We start from the raw sequence: 20,415 nt of genomic DNA, 5'->3' as shown, positions 1-20,415 counted from the left end.
ATAGCTAAAATTTGGAAAAACCCAATGTTAGTCACTGGTGGAGTAGATAAATAAATTGTGGTATATCCATATAATAGAATATAATTCAGCAATTGACAAGAATAAGCTAGTTCTAAGTGCAGTGACACACGGATGAATCTCAGAGACATAATGAAGGAAAGAAACTAGACACAAAGAGTATAGTCTGTTTGATTTTATTTATATGAAATTTAATAGATAATTGGTGGTGAGAGAAGTCAGAATAGCAGTTACCACTGGGGAGGTGGGGTGGTTATTGGAACGAGCACAATGGGGCCTTCTGAAATGCTGCAAAGCTTCAAGATTTTGACCTAAGTATTGGTTACATGGGGGTCTATATGTGCAAAAATTCATTGAGTGCTTTACTTTAGATTTGAGCACTTTACTGAACGTATATTACACCTAATAAAAGAAACAGGCAAATAAAACCAAAAACCCACCAGAGCACTATGGCATTTCTGTGACTCTAGTCTCGGGTCACCCTCGACCACATACACAAATACACGCAAGGCTCTGTTCTTCCACTTTCTCACGCCACTTCACGTGTGCGCTCGGCACACACACAGCCACAGGGGGCCACACACAGAAGCCATGCACACAGAGGCTCATATGCAGACTACGTGCATCCCCTTTCCTGCAAGGCAGAGGTTAAGGGGGAGCGCTGCCAAGGCCCCTGCCCTCTGACCCCTTCCCTCACTCTCGTGCCTCCCAGAAACCTGTCTTTTCTTTCTTCCCTTTCCCAGCTGGCGTAGGACCTGGACTCCCTGGGCTGGGGGAGAAGCAGGCCTGCCCGAGGTCTGGCTCTCCACCCCGGGACTCGCCTGCCCATTGTGCTGAGCTCATGATCGCTCCAGTGGGGGGTGGAGGAGCTGCAGGAACCTGAACCTTTCCAGCTGGGGATTGTCCCCGTCCCATTTGGAAGTGAGAGGGCCTCTTCTAACCCCTGGGTGGGTCTCTCAGATTGAGTGCGGGGGCGGGTGTCCCTGGGTGTCGCCTGCTCCCGTGACTGAGCATGGCAGACACAGACATTGGCAGAAGGAGCTCCTTCTTTTCCTCCCAAACTCTGTAGTCTGCCGGAGGGACGGGACGTGCCTGGTGTGCCCTTGGGTGACACTGGGCCTTGGGCGGCGGGGGATGGAGCAGAGACAGCCAGGCTCTGGAGTCTGCAGGGGCAGACGTGGAAAACAGGCTCTGCCTCCTATCAACTGTGAGGCTTTGGGCAAGATGCTTAACCTCCCTGAGCTTCAGGGTTACCCTCTGTACAGTTGAGAAGTGCTGCTGTGAGGATTAAATGAGGAATCTGGTGGGAAGTGCCTGGCTCACACACGTGAGCTCCCTTCCCTCTGCCCTTCCACCCGGTGGCCCCACAGCATTTGGTACAGGACTTTGTGGCGGTCCCTATTTCTTACTGCTTTGGTGCCCTCGATGTTCTGCACGAGGCTTGTACCTAGTAAAGACCTGATACATGTCTGTTAAGCTGAACTGCACTCTGAGCTCTACACAGTGGTTCATTCCTGGTCGTCTCTCCTCCACCATCACCAGGGCCTGATGGAGGATTATTTCCAGGATAAAGATGAGAATGAATTGGGCGACTCTGCATTGCTGTGGCTATGGAGTCAGGTAATAATAATAGCACACAGTAATCTACACACCTTCGGCAAGTAACAGTTTACAAAGTCCTTTTGTCTAACTCAGTCAAATTCAAGGGTGAAAAGGGTTGATAACTGTCAGGTGACCACTATGGGTAGCATTAAATAATTCAGTACTAAATTAAACAAACATTTGCTAAGCATCTGTGTTGTACTGGGCACTATTCTAGGAGCAGTGAACTCGAACACAAGTAAGAAATAATTACAGCAGGGTGAGAAGTGCCCAAAGAGACAGGTGCGGGCTTGCCTTTGAGAAGCTTGCATCCTGAGGCAGGGAGTGGGAGGTGGGGCTGGGGGCAGAAGCAGGGGGACGACAGGCGGTAAACAGATAAACCAGAGAAGGGCAGAGAGCGCTGGGTGCTATGCAGAGAGTCAGTGGACGATAGGAGACAGCGCCCAGATGGATACTTAGGGTGGGAGGTCTAGGGAGGGAGTTCGGGTGGTTAGGGAGGGCCTCTGGGCTGAGACTTGAATGACGGGAAGGAGCCAAGCAGGCAGGACCAAGCTTGGTTTTAGGGGAAGTGAATAGAGATCCTCATGGCTGGAGCAAGACAGGGACAAGACGGTGGAGAAGGAAGCTGGTGGTGGGAGATTCAACGTGTGCTCGGAAGACAAAGGCAATAGGCGTCGCCAACGGGTTGGATGCTCTTGGGTTTTCAGGGAGCAGGAAAGAGGCATTTGCTGAGATGCAGAAGGCCACGGGAGGGGCAGGCGGGGGGGTATCAAGTGGCCCTTCCCCTGTCAGTTCATCCTTTTCCCTGCGTCTCCCTGCACACATGCACCTGCAATAGTTGAGGCGGGTCGGGCAAGTCTTCTGTTTATTATCAATTCAACAAATATTGACTATCTGCCTTAGACGGGCCCGGAATTGTGCTGGAAGCTGAGAGACGGAGGGAATAAAAGAGGCTCACAGACTGCACTTTCTGGGGCCTTGGACGCCTCATCTCTGAACTGAAGTCATCTCAGTACCCTTTAGCTAATATGTTTTTAATTTCTAATCACTGACTAGCAGTTATGCAGAAAAAATTCCTTATGTTTTTGAAAACATGAGAAAGAGAAAAAATAAACTAAATCAGAACTGCAAGCTAGAATTACAGGGACTGTCACTATCCTGGTAATTGCTGTCTCCCTGGTGTCTCCTACAATGCCTGGCACAGAGTGGGTGTTTAATAAACTCTTGTTGAACAAAAGAATTAAGGAAAATATCTCCGTTTCAGGACTCAGTCTCAGGCCAACCTTGAAGAAGCTGACTGTGGAATATTATGCTGCAGTCAAAACAGATGAACTATGGTGCCACAAAATAATATGGATGGCATTAACAATTTAATATTACAGGACAAAGTGAATCCCAGAAGATCACATATAACACAGAATCTTTTTCATAAAGAAGCAAGGAAACGATGAACATGGGATTCAGACTGAGGCTTATTTTGCCAGGGGGCTTCTACGAAACACGGTCCTTGGCCTATCGAAGATGTGCAATCAAGATTTGCTGAATTAATAAACGAAAGAGACTTGCCCGCCTTCCTCAGCAGGGCGATCTCCTGGTTAGATGCAGGGTATGGTTAAGTCCCAGCTTTGGTTTTGGGTGCTGGGTTTATGGAGGCTTGTTATATCATTTAAACTGTCTAACTAGCTGGTGAGTTCCAAGAGGGCCCCACATGGATCAATAGCGAAAAATGTCATGGATCAAGGACTATGATTCGTCTGCTGCCGTGCACCTGAGGGCCAAAGACAAAATAAAAAAGCAGCCGCCTGGCTATGCAGAGGGTTTGAGGAGTCAAATTCGGTCCTCCCCTGCTCTGCTCTGACTCTCATGCTGCCCAAATTCTTCCAGTTAGCGGCCCACTCTGTGGCTTTCTTGAAGCTCTCTAGCAAGCATCTCCGACACAGAGAGATAGAGATGGCGGGGTGCTAAACTTCTGGGAAGGGGGGCTGCTGAAGGTCACGGGCATCGGGGGTAACGGGCAGGGAGATGGGTGCATTTTAGGCCCATGAGTGGCAATTGGGAACATCAGTGTCAGCGACTTTGCCGAGCAGGATGGAGATGGGGACGCACAGCAGCTGTGTCGCCTCTCAGCCTAGAATCGATCCTGAGCAGAGGAAAGGAGAGAATGGGGCTGAGATGTGCACACTAGGTAAGATTCAAGGATCTGGCCAGCCCCCAAAACTGTGGTGGGTCCCTGCCGCGATCACAGGATGCAAAGTTGGAGGGGTCTCTGGAGAGCATCCCCCGCAACTCCCTCATTTTCTGATGAGAAAACAGGCCAGAGAGGGCAAATGTTTTGTCCTGGAGTTGATAGAGGGGAGGGAGCTGAGAGGCCACCAAAGACCAACTGCCCCTCCTTCTTTGCTGGAGGCATCTCCCTTTATCCCCAAATTGAACTCAGCCCCTGGCCACAGCTGCCAGAGCCCAGGCCCAGCCCAGCCCAGGCGAAGGCATCAGCCCTTCCCTTTTTGTTGGGGCCGCTGGCTGGGTCTTGTTTGCTGTGCTGATTCAGTCTGCCATGGAGCCCTGACTCCTGGGTCGAGCCCAACCAGTGTCCCACCTAGGGCTCACCCAGGAATGAAGCTCCTGCTGTCTGGAGTACAATGCAAGGGCAGGCACGGCCAGGACTTGGGAGCCCAGGAGGGCCCCAGCTGGAGGAGGTGGGCGGTGCCGTGGGAAGGTGGAAGTGGGTAGGTGTTGGGTGGCTGAAAAACACCTGCTGAAAGCCTGATGAGCTCAGCGAATCATCTTTCCCTGCTTCTCTTTTGGTCCCCAGTGGCAGAACGACATTACTCCAAGACCCAAATGTGGAGGCAGACCAATTGACTACCGGAGTTGGGTCTTGTTATACGGGTTACAGTATCTTGCATAAATGCTATCCCATTTAATCCCCAGAACAACCCTGAGAATTATCCCATTTTACAGAAGAGAAAACATAGATTAAATGGCTGCTGTGGCTCCAGAGCAGGTAAGTTGCAGATCCAGCTTTTGGGGCCAGGCTTCTGGACTCAGTGGACTGTTTTCATTTCTCCAGTTTCAGGAACCTATTTCAGTAAGTGTCATTAGCTGGCGCTGGGTCTTTTTGACTCTCTACTCCCCTGCAATCAAGTCTAGCTGCACATACTTAGCATGTAGTGGGTATGCGGAGAATGCCTCAGCATGTCCCGAGGTCTTCATCCGTCTGAAGGCAAAGCCACCTCTACTTGGTTCCTGGCTCTGCCAAGTCATCCATGAACAGGGGTAAGAAGACCCTCCTCCCAGAGTATCTGGTAGAAAGGGCCTACTGCAGTGCCTGGCACATAGTAGGGGCTTTATTGCTATTCTTCCCTCTCTTCCATTAGGTTTGTTTCTTTCTCACCTGCTTCTCTTTCCTTTATGTAACAATTGCCCTCAGCCCCTGGTGTTTTAGATCCCAGAGAAACTCCTAGTTGGGCTTAGCTCAGCTTTAACCGTCCAGCTCAGAGACGATGAACCCAGACACAAGGCAGCTCTCGTTTTTAAATGGGGATGAGGATTAAGTGTGCTGCAGAGAAGCCACAAAGAGTGGGGAGCATGAGTTCTCATCTTGCCTTGTCTTCTGACTTACTGTGTGGCCTTGGGCACTCCTCTCAACCTCTCTGAACATCAAGGTCCCTTAGGGGAATTGGGAACTCTCTTTCAGAAATGATGAAATAGATAAAACAGTTAATAATCACACAATGAAATGGGCAAGAGCTCCACCAGGCTAATAAAGAGGTGCAGAAGAGGTGGCAACTCACAGAAGCCAAAGGAGCAGACAGCCTGGCCAGCTCCTCTGTGTGCTTTCCTTGCCAAGCAGCCTGCCCCTGGGCCTTATTTCTCTCTTCCTTTCCTCAGTGCTGATGCTGCATTTCATTGTCTGGAAAGCAGTCAGTATGGGCAGAGCTGGGATGGGTGGGGTGAGGGAGAAGGGAGAAAAGCAGGGGCTCACGGTAAGGGGCTTTCCGGGGCCCTGCTCCAGTCTGTGGCAGCACCGGGCCCCCATGGGGGGAAAGCCCCAGCTTCCCGGGTCTCTCAGGGAAAATCTAGAGCCAGGAATGCTGCTGTTGCTAGGTGATGGGATAAACAGGTCCTTTGTGGCTCTGGCAGGTGGCAGCTAAGTTGCTGAGGCCAGTGACACAGCAGGAGGGAAAACCCAGGGGACGGGGTGGGGAAAGTTATCGGGTAAGCCAAGAGACCCAGAGGCTGCTCACCGTCCGCTCGCATAGGGTGTTTGGCCACTGGCTGGCCCAGGTGCTCAGAGGCTGCCTCACGCTGCTCTCTGCCCCCGAACCTGCACCCCGCTCCCAACCCGACTGCACGCGTCTGTGTCCTCTGCACCTGCGGCTGGGAGAGGGCAGTTTGATGCCTTTGCCAGGCTGGGGCAAGTGCCTGGTCTCTTGGGTGCCTCAGCCATGACAGGTAAGGTGAGGAGTGGGGACATGAGGGCTGGGTGACCACAAGTCAGGAGAGGAGGGTGTGAGTTTCCCGAGCTGAGCCTGGCTGTGATGCAGCCGCCCTGAGTATGTGGCGGGTTCTCAGAGATGACAGATTGTGCTGACTTTCAAGCGCCTTCTGAACTGATAGCCTGTCTCCAGACAGATCCCCTCAGCCCGGGCCACACACAGGTGGGTCCCAAGGCTCCCCCTGGGGAAAGGCCTCACGTGCTCTGCCTTGTGTCAGGGGTCCTCAGGGCAGCACATTCTCCTAGAGGACTAACCTCGGCCTCGGCTGCCACGTTAGAAACCATTCGCCTTGTTCTAAGCCACATAGGTGCTGACCTGTTGGCAATTTGAGCTGAGCACCTTGGCTCCCATCCCAGCACATAATGGCTCCAGGGCAGGGCCTGGGACACGCGGGAGGTGTCAGGTGGCCTGCCATTATCCTGCTGCCAGCCTGCTGTTCGGCTGCCATCTTTTAAGAATTAGCCTTTGTGTTCAAACATAGCTCTTAACTCAGGAGGGCCAGGGGAGAGGATGACAGTGTAACTATGCTTCTTTCACAAATGGAGCAATTGAGGCACAGAGCTGTTATGCTCTCTCGCCCTTTGTCATGTGGCAAGACAGCATGAAGGGCAGGTGTGAGCTATTAGTACCTGCCCACTGGGTTGGGTGGGACTGAAGGAAGACCTGGTTCCCGGTTGGAGGGAGCTCGCCTCCAGGCGATGTGACCAACTGCAGCTCTTACAAGTCCCTCTGAGGTCCTCCTCTTGGTCTCTGGGAGGCAGTCCATTCTCTGCGGACTTTCTGCGTTCTTGACAATTCTACTGTGCTCAGCTGTCCTTCTGCCCCAGGGTGGTGGGTGCATCCATTCCCGGCAGGGAAGGATGGGAAGGAAGGTACCATCACCTTTGCACACCTGAGGGCAGTGCCTGGGCAGTGGCTGGAGAGGACATGAGACAGCCATTAGGGTCGGGCCACTCAGACTTCCTGACAGGGACCCTTAGGGGTTTGCCCTTGGGAAGGGCGGATGCATCCTGAAGCTTAGAGGGCTTCTCTAAACATTGCACTTTACCTGAACTGAGGAGCTCCACCCACAATGCAGTCTGATGTTTATGAAAATCCCATGAGGTTTACACTGTCTTTGAAAAATCATACTCCCTTTTGCTCGTCCCGAATTGTCCTTTAAACTTTAAGGAGGAGGGAAGTGGTGGGGAGGGAAGAGGCCTTTGGTGTTGTAAGGTCTGACTCTACTATCTATCTGCTGAGCAGCCTTGGGAAAATCACTTAACATCTCTGGCACCCGGTTTCCTCCTTGGGAAGCAGATATGTTAAAACTATGATAAAACTAGGTAGCGAGACTGGTTGTGTCAGGTGCCCCACCTGCTAGTTATGATGCCCCTTTTCAAGCCTGCAGGAACCCCATCTGGTCCTCTCATGATGTTACAGACTGGCTCCTGGCACCCTGGCTTGGTCTTTGCGATTTGAGGGGTCTCAGCTGCTCTGGTCAGAAGTGGGTTGTCCCTGATCCTGCTCCTCCTGAGCTCTGAGTCAGGAGCACTGACCTGAACCCAGCTGTGTCCCTTACCAGCTATGCGGTCCTGGGCAAGTTACTTCGTTTTGCTGAGCCTCAGTTTCTTCATCTGTAAAATGGGGAGAATATGCTCTGCTTCTTAGTGTTGCTGGTGAGCATTAACTGGGATGATGCAGGCTGTGCCTGGCTTGGCGCTTGACGTACAGAGGAGTTTAGTACGTGAACATCAGTGCCCTCAGCTCCAGTTACCCTGCAGGCTTGGGGAGCAGAACTCCGCCCAGCGTTCGAGGAAGGTCTGCACGGCGGTTCTGTAGGAGGGCAGGGTGAGCATCCCCACTTGTCCTGGATGCTCCCAGAGAACCAGTCTCTGCGGGGCTGGTTTGGCTGCCGCAGCAAAGGGCTGCCACCTGCCGGCAAAGGCCTGTAGTGACGCCTGGATCCCTCCTGTGAACTCTGAACTGGGAGCCTATAAATAGGGCTTCAGCAGCGTGCCAGGGACTTCTCTGCATCTGTGACTTTGCAGTTGCATAACTGAAGCTCCTTTACCACGTTCCTGCCCACCCACCTAACTCCGTGGGTGCCTTATGCAGTGTTTCCTCACTAGGCTGCCATTCACTGGCGGACGCTGTGTTTTACAGTAGGTGGACCATAGGCCTCAGGCAAGTTATTTAACCACTGGGAGCCTCAATTGTGTGTGTGTGTGTGAGACAGACAGAGAGACACAGAGAGAGAGAAACAGAGATTCAATAAGTCTTCCACTTAGAGAGACCAAAATATGCCTAGCAGATAGCACATTGCCTGGTATGCAGTGAAGATGCGATAAATGTTAGCAATAGCAACGACAACAATAATAATACTTTGTCCACTCAGTCAAGCACTGTCCTGGGGGCTGAATACAGCAGTGAACAAAAGAGGCAAAGTGCTTGTGCCCATGGAGCATATGTTCTATTATTTTTATTAATAATTAATAACAATATTAATATAGAAGCTAGTAAGTGCTTGACATAGTAGATACTCAGACACTATTAATTATTAATGGGAGAGAACCTAGTCGAGGGCTTAGCATACGTGTAATAGGAGCTGAACAAGTAGTACCTATTTTTATGCTTTCACTAGGCCAAGGGGCCTGACTTCAGGAGGAGAATCGATGGACTGGAGTGCACTGGGAGAGGGTGACTAGGGCAGTTAGGGGCCCTGAAATGATGTCACGTGACCTATGTGACCTCTCTATGAACACAGGGTTTAGGACGCAGGCCAGGGAAGCGAAGACCTTCAGTAGTACAGATGTGGTCCTTTAAAATGTGTCAGGCCACCTTAAGGAAGCGGCAAAGAGGATGCGGAGGATCCTCTGACGCGGGGGAGGTTAGAGAAACTGCTTTCTCTTGGCAAAGGGAAGATTGTTTTCAGCAACAGAAGCTGGGAAAGTCGAAGCTGGGTTGTGGAGGAAATTTCCACAGTAGCGGAAGGCAAGGACAGACAAGGGCTCTGCAGCATCCCTGGGGGGTTCCGTGGAGCCGAATCAGGGGGAGGGGCGGGGCAGCAGTGGGTGGGGGTCACGGCCGTTCCCAACACTCTCGCTCTGGTCTGGGGTCTGTTTTTCAGGTGTGGTTCTACATCAGATTTCAGTGGGGCCAAGAGCTCTGAGGCTGAAATGCATTTGGGGAACCCACTTCTCTGGAAGACCTCCAAGGCTGTCTCCTTAGGGCCTGGGGTCGGGAAGAGCTCGTTGTTAGCCTGGCACTTCTGTGGTCTGCTCCCATAGGCAAGACTAATCCCAGGCTTGATTTACTTACAATTTTCTCCCTTTAAATCCTCTCTCTATCCTTAGTGGTCTCCTGGTAACTTGGGTTTTTTTTCCTAACTAGCATTGGATATGAAACTTTCTCTTAGTTGTCTCAAAAGGCTATGCCCGCTGGCTTCCTTCGTCCATGTTTGTTCCCTCCTCAGTGACCTTTAGTAGATCAGCGAGGGATGCAGTCAACGACCTGGCCTTTCCTCCACTCGGTTCTGCCAGCTGATGCAGTCTTCACTCAATGCACATTTTGTTATAAAATCTATCAGTTTCTAGGTAAGGAAGCAGGGCACCCTGGTCCTGCAGTTTCTAGTTCGAGTTCAAGTCTAGTTTCAAGTTCAGGTCTTGTGGGTCCACATCTTGGAGGAGAAGGAGGGCATAAGGGAAAGGCAGGGTGCTTGATGTCGAAATCCCAGACCTTGGAGTCCCAGCTCTGACTTTTCTTGGCTGAGTGACCCTTTCCATGTCACTTAAGCTCCATAAGCCTCGGTTTCCCCATATGTACAATGAGGACCACAAGGTCTTAGAGAGTTGGTGTAAGACTCAGGGAGACTCTGGATGTGAATGTGTTTCTCAAGCCGCAAGATGCTGCGCTCGCTGCATTGGGGCGGCTGTCGTTATTGTTATCTTTAGACCGCCAGCGATTCCTACCCAGCAGGATAGGTCCTCCCGACAGCCTGGCAGGACCCTCCTCCCTGGGGATGGGAGATGTGATCCTGCATGAAGTCCCAGTGTCGGGGTGGGAATGGGATGAAGGTGAAGTGGGGTAACCTCAGCTACATTGCCCTCTTCCTGTTGACACCCATGGGTGAACGAGTGCCCTGCTCCGACTGGGGTGGGGGGAGCAGATTACCCTGCCTCTGTTCCATCTATGGAGTATACAGAACTGAAGGCTTCGATTTTGTATACTCTTCTCTGAATCTCCTACAGTGTCTTGCCGGGGCTTAGCACAGAGGATATGCTCAGGAAACACATGCTGAATGAATGAATGCATATTGTAAAGGAAGAAATTGAGATGTAGGAAATGCCTAAAGCATTGGCAGGCTCAGCCCCACCAGCAGGTGGAGCCCAGCCGGACCCATGTGCAGGACATTTCGTGATGGAAGACACTGCTGCCACCCCTGGACAGGAGCCCACCCCTGGACAGGAGCCATCCTGGTCTCTTGCCCTCTTCCTCAAGGGTTCCTTTCATCTGCTCCCCTCTGAGAGTTCCCCGTAGCATGTGGATTATGCTAGGGAGCTGGAGACTGCCCTGGGAGGGAGGGGTGAGTCTTGTTTGCAAATTTCTCTGCTGCTGTGGTGATCATTAGTCAGAGCTGCAGGCTGCAAGGGGGATTGCCACATTGGCCCTGCCCAGACTCTCTCTTCCCTATCGCTGGGGTTTCCAGGCAGCTCAGGGCTGCCCCGCCCTCAGCCCAGCCCTGTCTGGGATGAAAACACCTTCGTAACACCTCTGGTAGAATCTGGCGTCTTTTCCGATCAGACTTGGCAAGCCTTGTTTTCAGTTTCACATAAGTCCGATTGCTGGTTGGTGGGGATTTAGCTGTGGGTCATTTATCTGTCATTCATTCACAATCTTAGTCACAAGCCTTTATCAAGTACCTGTTCTGTGCCAGGTCCTGTACTAGGTTTGGAGCCGAAAGGTGGAAAAGACACAGACCCTGTCCTCAAGAAGCTCAGTCTGCTGGCAACAGATTTATAAAAAGATGTGGCAGGCGAACACAGCTTCAATTTGGGGGGATTCACTGTCTCGGGGAATCATTGCCTCGGAATCTGAGGGGTTTGCCCAGGCAGAGGTTTTCATCAGAGCAGGGAGGAAGGCAGAGGGAAGAGGAGCTGCCTGGGCAATCGGAGAGGCCAGGAGAGTTTCCGGGCCAAGGGCATTTGTCTCCTGCTGTCTGGGGTTGGCTCTGGGGCTTCAGGAAGTTTGTCCAGAGTTCCCGAGCCCTGTTTTTGGTCTCTTTTTCCCATTTTCCCCATCTGCCCCGGACTAGTCTCTCCTCATTTCCTGCTTTCAGCTCCTCAGATTCTCTAGGTCTTTGTCATGGGGACAGGCCAGGGAGTGAAGGGTATTTGCTGGCATTCTCAGCGGTGGCTGGGAAGGAAGGCTGAGAGGAGGAGAGAGGCCTGGGGGGCATGAGGGAAGCTGACTTCTAAACCACTTCTCCACCTCATTAGCCAGGCCCACAGCTCGACCGCAGAGCAGGGGAAATGGAAGGCAGGCTGGGGGATGTGCTTCCACCTTTGCATATGCTGTTCCCTCTGCCTGGAGTGGCCCCTTTTCCCCACCTGCCCAGCTCCCGTGCAGCCCTCAGCCTCCCTGACCTCCAGCAAGGCCATGCGCCCTGGTCTTCGTCTCACAGCTCCCTGTGTCACCACAGCACGGAGCTCAGGGGTTAGTTGAACGTGACTTGGTGTGATCGAATGACAACCATCTATCCCTCCCCACCTGCCACCCCTCTAGACTCTGAGCTCCATGAGAGCAGGACCTATGTCTGCCGTCTCTCATCAGCAAGTCCAGTGCTGGCACAGAGGAGGCATGCTGCCCGTTTGGTGGCGTGAATGAATGAAGCTGGATGCCTGCTGCCCTGCCCGCTGGGGAAGGTGGCCAAATTCTGGAGGTGTCTCCACCCACAGCGTGAGTGCCTGGCGGCTGCTGAGTCCCTTCCCTGGCCCAGCCCCACTGAGCTCCCAGGCATGGCGGGGACCCTGACTCCTAGCTCGATATAGGGGCCTGCGTGACCGCCCCATGGGGCCTGGACTTCAGCTGTGCCCCTCTGTGCTCCCTGTGCCTGTTGCTCCAGCCTCAGCACCCTCCCCGAAAGGCCTCTCCCTCTGCAGCGCCGCTCTTTCTTGCCATTCACATGCACTTCCTCCACCTCAACACGCTTCCCACCTTCTCTGCCTGGAGAGAGCTGCTCATCCTTCAGGGTCCAGCACAAGTACCTTCTCTTCTGGGACAACTCCCCGACCACTCCAGAGAGAACTGACTGCATTCTCTCTTCCAGGGGTACCTTGCATCGCCTCTGGTATTGGATCTGTCACCTTCTCTTAGGATCCTTTGCTTAAGGAGCTATCCTTCCTCTGGATTTCGAGAATTGAGGCGTGGGCCCCTTTTGCCCCCTTCCAGCCATCTGGAGGCTGGTCAAGAGCGGGGGCTGATTAAATGGTGGTTGGAAGGATGGACCTACTTTGAGGGTCACAGCAGCATTAAGACCCCCACTCAGGTAGTGCTAAGATGCAGCAACCGTGCGGGACTCCGACTCTGTCCAGGGAGGGCCCTGTGGGTGTGGGAGGAGGGGGGAGGGGAGGGGAAGGGGAGAACTGGGTCTGGGCATGAGTTGGCTGTCTCTCCCCAGGGCTGGGAGCTGTGGTTATCCCGGCCTTATTAGAGGGAAATAGAATAATTAGGCACAGGTGATTTAACGGCTAGCTCAGGTGCCAGGAGCTCCCTGGGTCCCACCCTGGATCCTGGCCATGCTACCTTTGCCTTTGGGCCCCAGGCCTGTCCGCTCCACCACAGTGTGCCCACCTGCCCTCCCTCCTTGTACAGCAATGCCCAGCTCCTTCCCTGGGCGGCGGAGGGTCATTGCTGGCCGTGCCACCCACCTGTCGTTTCCGGGAGCAGATTCCTATTAGTCACAGTCCTTACATTTGTCAGGCCTTCCTGGTTCCCAGAACCTATTCACATGTATTCTCAGCCCGTTCAATCTTTCCACTAACCCTGTGTGCATGCAGAGAGGGTGGCATGGACAATGTTTCTACTTTACAGAGAGACAGAACGGGTCTCAGAAAGAGTAAAGTCTCAAGACTAATAGGCTCATAACGGGGCTGGCCATTGACCTTCTGATCCTACAGTGAGGGCTCCAGTTACTACCTCCTTCCATGTCCCTCCCTCAAGAGGCACCCCAGGTTTCCCCAGTGTCACCAAGAAGCAGCTCACAGCCAGGTGGGCTGGCACTGCCTCCCTCTCTCTCCTGAGAGCCCCGGGGATGTTGCTCCTCTGCACTCAGGCTGGGCTGCTAGGGCGCTTCCTCGATGGGGACGTTGGGGGCTGGCGCTTCAGTCCTGGCTGACCCGCAGAGTAAAGCGGGCGAGCCCCTCCCCGACTCTGACCCTCAGCTGCCCCCGCGCCCGTGCTAGAGTTTTGCCAGACTTTTCAGAGGCGTGTCCTGGGAAATGCCTAGGCTGGGAGTTACCTGAGGGGCCCCGGCAGGTCATCTCTTTTCCCTGTGGACAGAGCGCTTCCCCTTCCCTCCGCTTTCATTTTCCTGTTGGTGGCCGGGCAACAGCAGCTTCTTGGCCAACAGTTGGAGAAGGAAGATTCCCTGGGTTCCACCTCGGGCCCAGTTGTTTCCTCTTCCCTCCCTGTCCTCAACTGATGAGATTGATTCTCTTTGCCCCAAGACAGTGAAGAAGGTTGAGGAGGAGAGAGGGCAGGGCTGAGAAAGAGACCGTGTAGATCTCCACAACACCCTAGGCTGTTTTGAGGCAGCTCGCTACTGTTTTCTTGAAACACAAAAGGAGTCTGTTTCCCCAGGGAGGTGGCATCAAAACAGCCCTTCGCCCTCGGAAAAAGAGTGCCAACCTCCAGCCAACGGCCCAGGAGACACTGGGCAAGAAAGCAGGCAGGATTTAGGAGGGGAGAGTCAGGAAGGATCGTCCTGGCCTCTGTGTCTCAGCTTCCTTGGTGCTGGTGCAAGGGCTGTTGGCAAGGAGGGTGAGAGGAGGGCAGGCAGGTCCTGAGACGCATAAGCAGCTGGAGTGTGGGGGCAATTGGAGTGTGACCTCTTTTTTAACCTAGAAGGTGTTATAAAATTCTCAGCAGATGACCTCTAAGGCTGCCTGAAGGGCGCTTTGTTAGGAGACCCACCCTCCCCGAGTCTTCGGAGCAGAGGGTCCCCACACTCACCATGCTGGTTCTGTGATCTTCCAGACTCCTCTATGGCCTGCAGCTGAGGTCGGCAACCCAAGTCAGGGGAAAGGCCTCCCCAGAGCGGGCCCGGGCTGGCAGTAGGTCAGAGATCCCCGGGCAGCATTGGCTGGAGGAAGCCTAAGTGCAGGGCAGGCCTTGCTCCCTCAGGTCCAGCATCCTTCTGCCCTTAGCCAGCAGGCTGCCTCCTACCGCTGTATTCCAGGAGTGGTTTGGGGACTGCGGGGCAGGTCGATTAAAACAACCCTGCAGGTGAAGTTGCCAAACTGGAATGATTGTGTATCTTGTAACCTGACACCTATCTTAAGGGTTGGCACAACACCTCCCGTCATTCACTCAGGGCCCTTCGCCTCAGAAGAGGTGACACACCTAGGTGTCGCAAAAGCCTTCCCGCCTAAATGACTTCCACCCAACCGGGTGTTGGCTGACGGGGATGTCAGAAGGTACTGTCTCTCCTAGTTGCATGACTTCTCACCGTATGGGTGCTTGGTTTGGGGTTGTGGGAAGGTAAAGGAGTTTGGGGGGTGGGCTGCTCACTGGACCTGGACTGTTGCCACGTGTGGAGCAAGAGGATTAGGACAGCCATGGAGAAGGACGGTTTCTTCCATGAAGAAGACGAGGTATACCCCCTTCCCTGGACCTCAAGGGCGAAGCTGTCCCGTGCAGACCGTCCCTTCTGAGGGCTTCTTGCCCCTGCTCACCAGTTATTAAATATTTTGCATATCACCCTTGGTGCCATGGCTCGGACCCCAGTCTTCCCTCTGTACGGGGTCACTTCTGAGTCACATCCTGCTGCATCCTGAGGCCTGAGCTCCCCATGGCCAGGGGGTGTGGAAGGCGACACCTTGGAACCGCAGAACCACAGAGCTGGAAGGGACATGGGCAACTGTCTTCTCCCATTCCTTTTGTGAGTGAGGAAACTAAATCCTAGAGAGGCAAAGCCAAGCGCCCAAGATCTCACAGTAAATTAGTGTCAGATTCCGAACAAATCCAGACCTCCTTCCATCTCTCAGCCTTGACCCTCCCCGGAGACCAGCCCAGGTTGGACCTGTGGATTGGCCCTTCCGCTGATAACACGCCCTCTCTTTAGTTCTCACAACAACCCCTGAGGAATATTTTGTTCCCATCTGACCGTTGAGGGTATCATAGTTTGTGGAGATGAAGTGACTGGCCCCTAGGTCACGCCGAGTTTTTGGCCGAGTTGGGACTTGACTCTGGTTCTCTCTCCTCTCCGTGTGAACAGGCTGAGTGAAACACTAGTGTCTGAAAGCCCTGTGCCTGGTCTGGGGAGATGTGCCCACGGGAGACCGCAGTGACGTGTGAGTGGGAGGAGTATGGGGTGGATGTCACCGATTGTTGGCCAGCTCTCAGCTGCCCAATGCGGTGTGGCTCTGAGCTTGCCTCCGAGCAGCGGGCTGGTCTGCAGCGTCTCTGGAACCAACATGGCCCCAGCACTCCCCTTCTTCAGGGCGGTGGCCTTTAGAATTGGAGGTTTTGGGCAGAGTCTAGCGCCTGTGATTTCAGGACAGCCAGCTTCAGGGGACAGGCTGCAAAGACCCAGGCAAACATCTCCCTTTTAAGGAGGACTCCAGCAGCCGGGCAGTGAGAGGCCAGCGTGCCACCTCGGACCGGGCTCTCCCTAGCCTTGGTTCCTCTATGTGCCAGGTTAAATATCCGGCCCCAGGTTTGTATCTGCTCACTGGGCGCTCAGGTGATGAACCAGGAAGGAGGTAGCTGCCTGGGCAAGAACGCTGCTGGGCGAGGCTTGTGGGGGACTGATTACTCAGCCCTCCTGGCTGCGGCTCTGGGCCCGGCAGCCAGGTGGGTCTGGGAGCCTGAGGGGAGGCCTGAGAAGGAGGCACGTGCACAGGAGGTGGGCAGGGCTGCTCAGATGGCCGGGGAGGAGGAGGCTGCAAAGCCTATAGGTGGAAGCACAGAGGCCTGGAGAGAGCAGAGGTCTCACTCCTCCCAGGTGCCAGGTGAGAACAGCCGGCAGGACCCCCCATTCATGCAGAGGCAGCCTCCGCTCCCCAGTCTGTCTGCCTCCAACGGCCGTCTCTTTGCTACCCATCTCTTTAAATTCTCCTCCTATTTTCTTTCCTCCTTCCTCTTTCCTTTTGCGCTCCTTTGATCTCCTCTCTTTCTCCAATCATGTTTCCTCTTCCTTCTTCCTTTCCCTCTTGTTTCGAGCATGTGGGTCAAGCTAGTGAAGTCTCAGCTGCAGAGCCCCTCTCTTGCACGGCCCCTCCAAGGCCGGGCGGGGCCCCAGCCACAGGTTCACGTGGTCATGTGTTTCTGTACATTTTGCAGCAGGTTTTTCTGTCATATCTTTTCTTGTAGAGGGATCCTCGAAACAAATAAGCATCGGGCCTCACAAAGCCTGGCTCTCCCTTGGTGAGGAGCATGGGCTCTGGGAGCCTGGAGTCCTGAGTCCTAATCCCAACCACACTGATGATTTGTGACTCTGGGCGTTTTATTTAACCCTCCTGAGCTTCACATTCCTCCTCTGTAAAGTGGGGATAAGAATAGTACTGACCTCATACGGTTGTTATGAGGATTAAATGAGATATCTCTGTCTGGCACCTAAAAGAGACTTCGTCACTGGAGCTGTTCTTCCCGTTCATTTCACAAAATGTGTGTTTATGGAGCTCCTGCTAGAGCCGGCTCTTGTGCTGGGCCCTGGGGATTAGGAGATACAGACACAGCCCTGCACACACTCATCTCATGGTCTGCTGGAGCGGATATGGCGCATCCACAAATCACGCAAGGTTAAGAAGGCGTTCTACTCGACGTAAAAAGAAAACTCTTCAGGGGTTGAGATCCTTCTTCATCTTTCACTGCCCTCTCTTTCCCTCCCTTCCTTCCCCCTTCCTTCATTGTCTCCGTAGGACTTTTTTTACCTAGACATGTAATTTATAGGACAGTGTATCAGTTGCCAGTTGTTTCTGATTGTACATTTGATTTTAATATCAACAGCCCTTTGCCCATGCATGCATCCATCCATCCAGTGAATATTTTCTATGGTGTTTCTGGGGTTAGATACTGTGATTGCAGAAAAAGAACTCTGGCCTTGGAGAGCTCAGTCTGCCCACATACTGCACTTCCCCTATTAAAGCAGGAGCTTCTGAGGGCACCAAGCCCTCTAGATGCTTCCCGCTCAGGGCGTGTCTGCAGAACCAGCAGCAGCGGCATCACCTGGGAGCTTCTTAGAAATGCAGGCTCAGCACTGTCCTCGCTTTCCCAGACCTCCTGAATCAGGAGGAATCTGCGTTCCAATATCCCCGGGTGATTCGTATGCTTCTTGAAGTCTGAGAAGTGCTGTTCTGGATCTCTTCTCACGCTCAGGAGTGGGTCGAGGCGGTTACTTCTGGAGTAAGCTGAATTCAGAGACTGGACCTCGACCTAGATGAACCTTTGGGGTTCCTTCCAGCCAGCAGAATCTATGGTTCTTTCCTCTGAGCCCAAGTAATTTGAGATCAGTTTCAGTGACAGGCCCTTTTGTTCGAGTCTCTCCAGGAATTAAGCAGAGAAGGGTACAGCCCGTGGACACATGCTGGCCACAGCCCGAATCAGCCCAGCCAAGTGGCTCTCAAGTGCAGCATGTAGGGAATGCAGTGTCTGTCCTATGGCGACAGCAAGGGGCACTTCGGCTCGCTGTGAGGGGTGCAGTGTGGCTCTCTGTTGATTCTCTGACTTTCCAGAGGGAGTTTTCAGTACTTAGCAACCCTTCTCCCAAGACATGGTTTGGGGCCCCAGGCTGTAGAATTGAGCCTCAAATATCTGTACCAAAGGACTGGGGAAATCGAGGGCCCCCAACCCTGGCTGACCCCTTTTGTGTGGAAGTTGCCCTTCCTCTGTGACCCTTGCCAGGAGGAACTCCCATAGGTGCGGGAACTAAGGCTGGGTGTGGAGTTAGGGGAGACAGGTGTGTCTGAGAATGACACAAGACCTTTGCGTCAATAAGACATAAAAGTAAAAAACAACTAACACGTAATATGCGCTCCGGTGTGCCAGGCTTTTATGCCTGTGCAGAGAAATTGGGTTATGTGATTGAGTCCTTGCTGCCACCCTAGGATGTGGGCGCTGCCGTTGCCTCCATTTTACAAAGGAGGAAACTGAGGCTCAGAGAGAGTTGGGACCTGGGTCTGTGTAGCCTAGGATGCCCAGGTCTTTTCCATGACATCGTGCATGGGTAGGCCTTGCGTGACTTGTGGAGAGGGTATGCAATGGCCTCTGTGGCCCTCCAGGGACCTCCAAAAGCTATTCAGGACCCCGTGGTACCAGGGCTCTGGGTGGGCCTGCCTGGGTCCCAGGGGCAGTTTCCACTTTGCCCGTGTAATTTGAAATCAGTCTGGGAAAAATCCTTGTCATTCAGCCCTCTCCCCCTAAATGAGGCCAGGACTGAATTTTAGGTTATTTCTGAATCCAGTCTCTCTCTCTTTTTTTTTTAAGATTGGCACTTGAGCTAACATCTGTTGCCAGTCTTCTCTTTTTTTCTTCTTCTTCTCCCCAAAGCCCCCAAGTACATAGTTGTATATTCTAGTTGTAGGTCCCTCTGGCTGTGCTGTGTGGAACAGTGCCACAGCATGGCTTCATAAGCAGCGCTGGGTCCGAACGGGCAAAAGCCTGGGCCACCAAAGTGAAGTGCACAAACTTAACCACTCGGCCACGGGGCCGGCCTCGTCTTCTCCTTCTTTTCACCTGTCTCTAGAGGATACGTTTTGAACTTCACTCTGGTTTAAAGAAGCAGGGAGGATGATGGCGCTGGGAGACATTGCTCTTCATCCTAACTGTGCTATAAATTTGAGACCATGAACATATAGGACTTTGATGATTTTTTTAAAAAGAATCTGGCTTAAATTAAGCAGTATAGATGGAAACTTTAAGACATTTATTTTCTCAGGATCCAGATAATCAACAGCTTCTACATGGAATAACCTCCATGCACAGCTTTAAATCTTAACTATGAGGGCTGTGTCACCTACTAGCTGTGTCACCTTGGACATATTATTTAACCTCTCCGTGCCTCACTTTCCTCATCTGTAAAATGGGTGACAATAATAAGATCTACTTTCTAGGGATGTTGTGAAGACTAAGTGATTTAATATTTGTAAAGTGCTTATAGTGGTGCCTGGCACACAGTAAGTGCCATATACATCTTGTCAGTGAAGGGAAGATGTTTATTATCTCTGTCATAGGTGAAATGAATCATTACCTTCAAAATGTATTTTTTCATTACTGGCGCCATGTATTCTATATGTGTCATTAATTCTTTATCACTTCATCACCAGTGCAAGTTTTTATTCAGGTTCTAGCCCCATCTTTTGCAAGTTGTGTGGGTGAGGGCAGGACCCTTAAACTTTTCGGCCTCAGTTACCTGCAGGGTTGAGATAGCTGCACCGTCTTCCCCGTGGGGTGGTTGTGAGGATGGGGGGAGAAAATGCTTGTGGGGGGCTTTGCCCACCGTAGGGAGGACTGTCCGTGTAAGGGAGGAGTTTCTCACAGACTGGGTGGGACGTGTGAGAATTTAGCGGGCCCTGATGTAGCCCATCCGCCTGCTCCAGCCTGGGAGGCGCTGGACAGTCCTGCAGCGGCGGTCCCACTGGGTTCTCAGAGCTGTGCTGAGTTTTGTTTGTCACGTGCTTGGCTCATCCTGTGGGCTCGTTCTGCATCCCCTCCCCTTGCAGAGGTGGTCCAGCCCCCACGTTCCTCCTTTCCTGGCCTCTGCCTTGGCACCTCTCCAGGAATGGGACTGCACCCCGATCCTTGGAGAGGCACAAACTGCCAGCTGCAGGCAGGCGGCTGAGCCAGAGGAGAAGGCGAGGCCAATCAGGGGCTTAAGAGGACAACATGCCCAGTCCCTCTGGCCTGGCTACTTAAGGACACCATCTGGAGGTCCTGAATCATAAAATGATCCAGCTCCGACTTTCTGCAGAGGTACCCTGGCAAAGGCCTGCTGCGGAGATGACAGCAGCTCCCAATTCGTCCTGGGAGCCTACACGTAAGTGGGGTGGGACCGGCCTTGCAGGTACGGGGGGCGTTCTAGCACAGGCAGTGGATCCAG

General features: G+C 53.0%; 2 protein-coding genes across 11 annotated transcripts in view; one reads left to right on the top strand and one right to left on the bottom strand.

Moving 5' to 3' along the window:
• The window catches only part of TMPRSS4 (transmembrane serine protease 4), a 34,091-nt gene extending 19,461 nt beyond the window's left edge, over window positions 1-14,630 (bottom strand). The window contains exon 1 of one of the 4 annotated variants that reach the window (XM_005611606.4): window positions 14,331-14,630. In XM_005611606.4, coding sequence (XP_005611663.3) covers window positions 14,331-14,333 — 3 coding nt within the window. In that variant the 5' untranslated portion in view covers window positions 14,334-14,630. Of the gene's footprint in view, window positions 1-5,605; window positions 5,703-14,330 lie in introns of those variants that run through there. The other 3 variants (XM_070272850.1, XM_070272849.1, XM_070272852.1) reach the window with 3 other exon arrangements.
• Window positions 5,738-20,415, top strand: part of SMIM35 (small integral membrane protein 35) — a 73,248-nt gene continuing 58,570 nt past the window's right edge. For 2 of the 7 annotated variants that reach the window (XR_011440487.1, XM_070272854.1), the window contains exon 1: window positions 5,753-6,075. Coding sequence is in view for 3 of the 7 variants with exons in the window: in XM_070272854.1 (XP_070128955.1) it covers window positions 6,069-6,075 (7 nt within the window). In the remaining 4 variants the exon portion in view is untranslated. Of the gene's footprint in view, window positions 6,076-20,415 lie in introns of all 7 variants that reach the window. The other 5 variants (XM_070272856.1, XR_011440490.1, XR_011440488.1 and 2 more) reach the window with 5 other exon arrangements.

This window comes from Equus caballus, chromosome 7, assembly GCF_041296265.1.
Source record: "Equus caballus isolate H_3958 breed thoroughbred chromosome 7, TB-T2T, whole genome shotgun sequence".
Lineage (NCBI taxonomy): Eukaryota > Metazoa > Chordata > Mammalia > Perissodactyla > Equidae > Equus > Equus caballus.
This window is presented reverse-complemented; position numbering and strand designations above follow the sequence as displayed.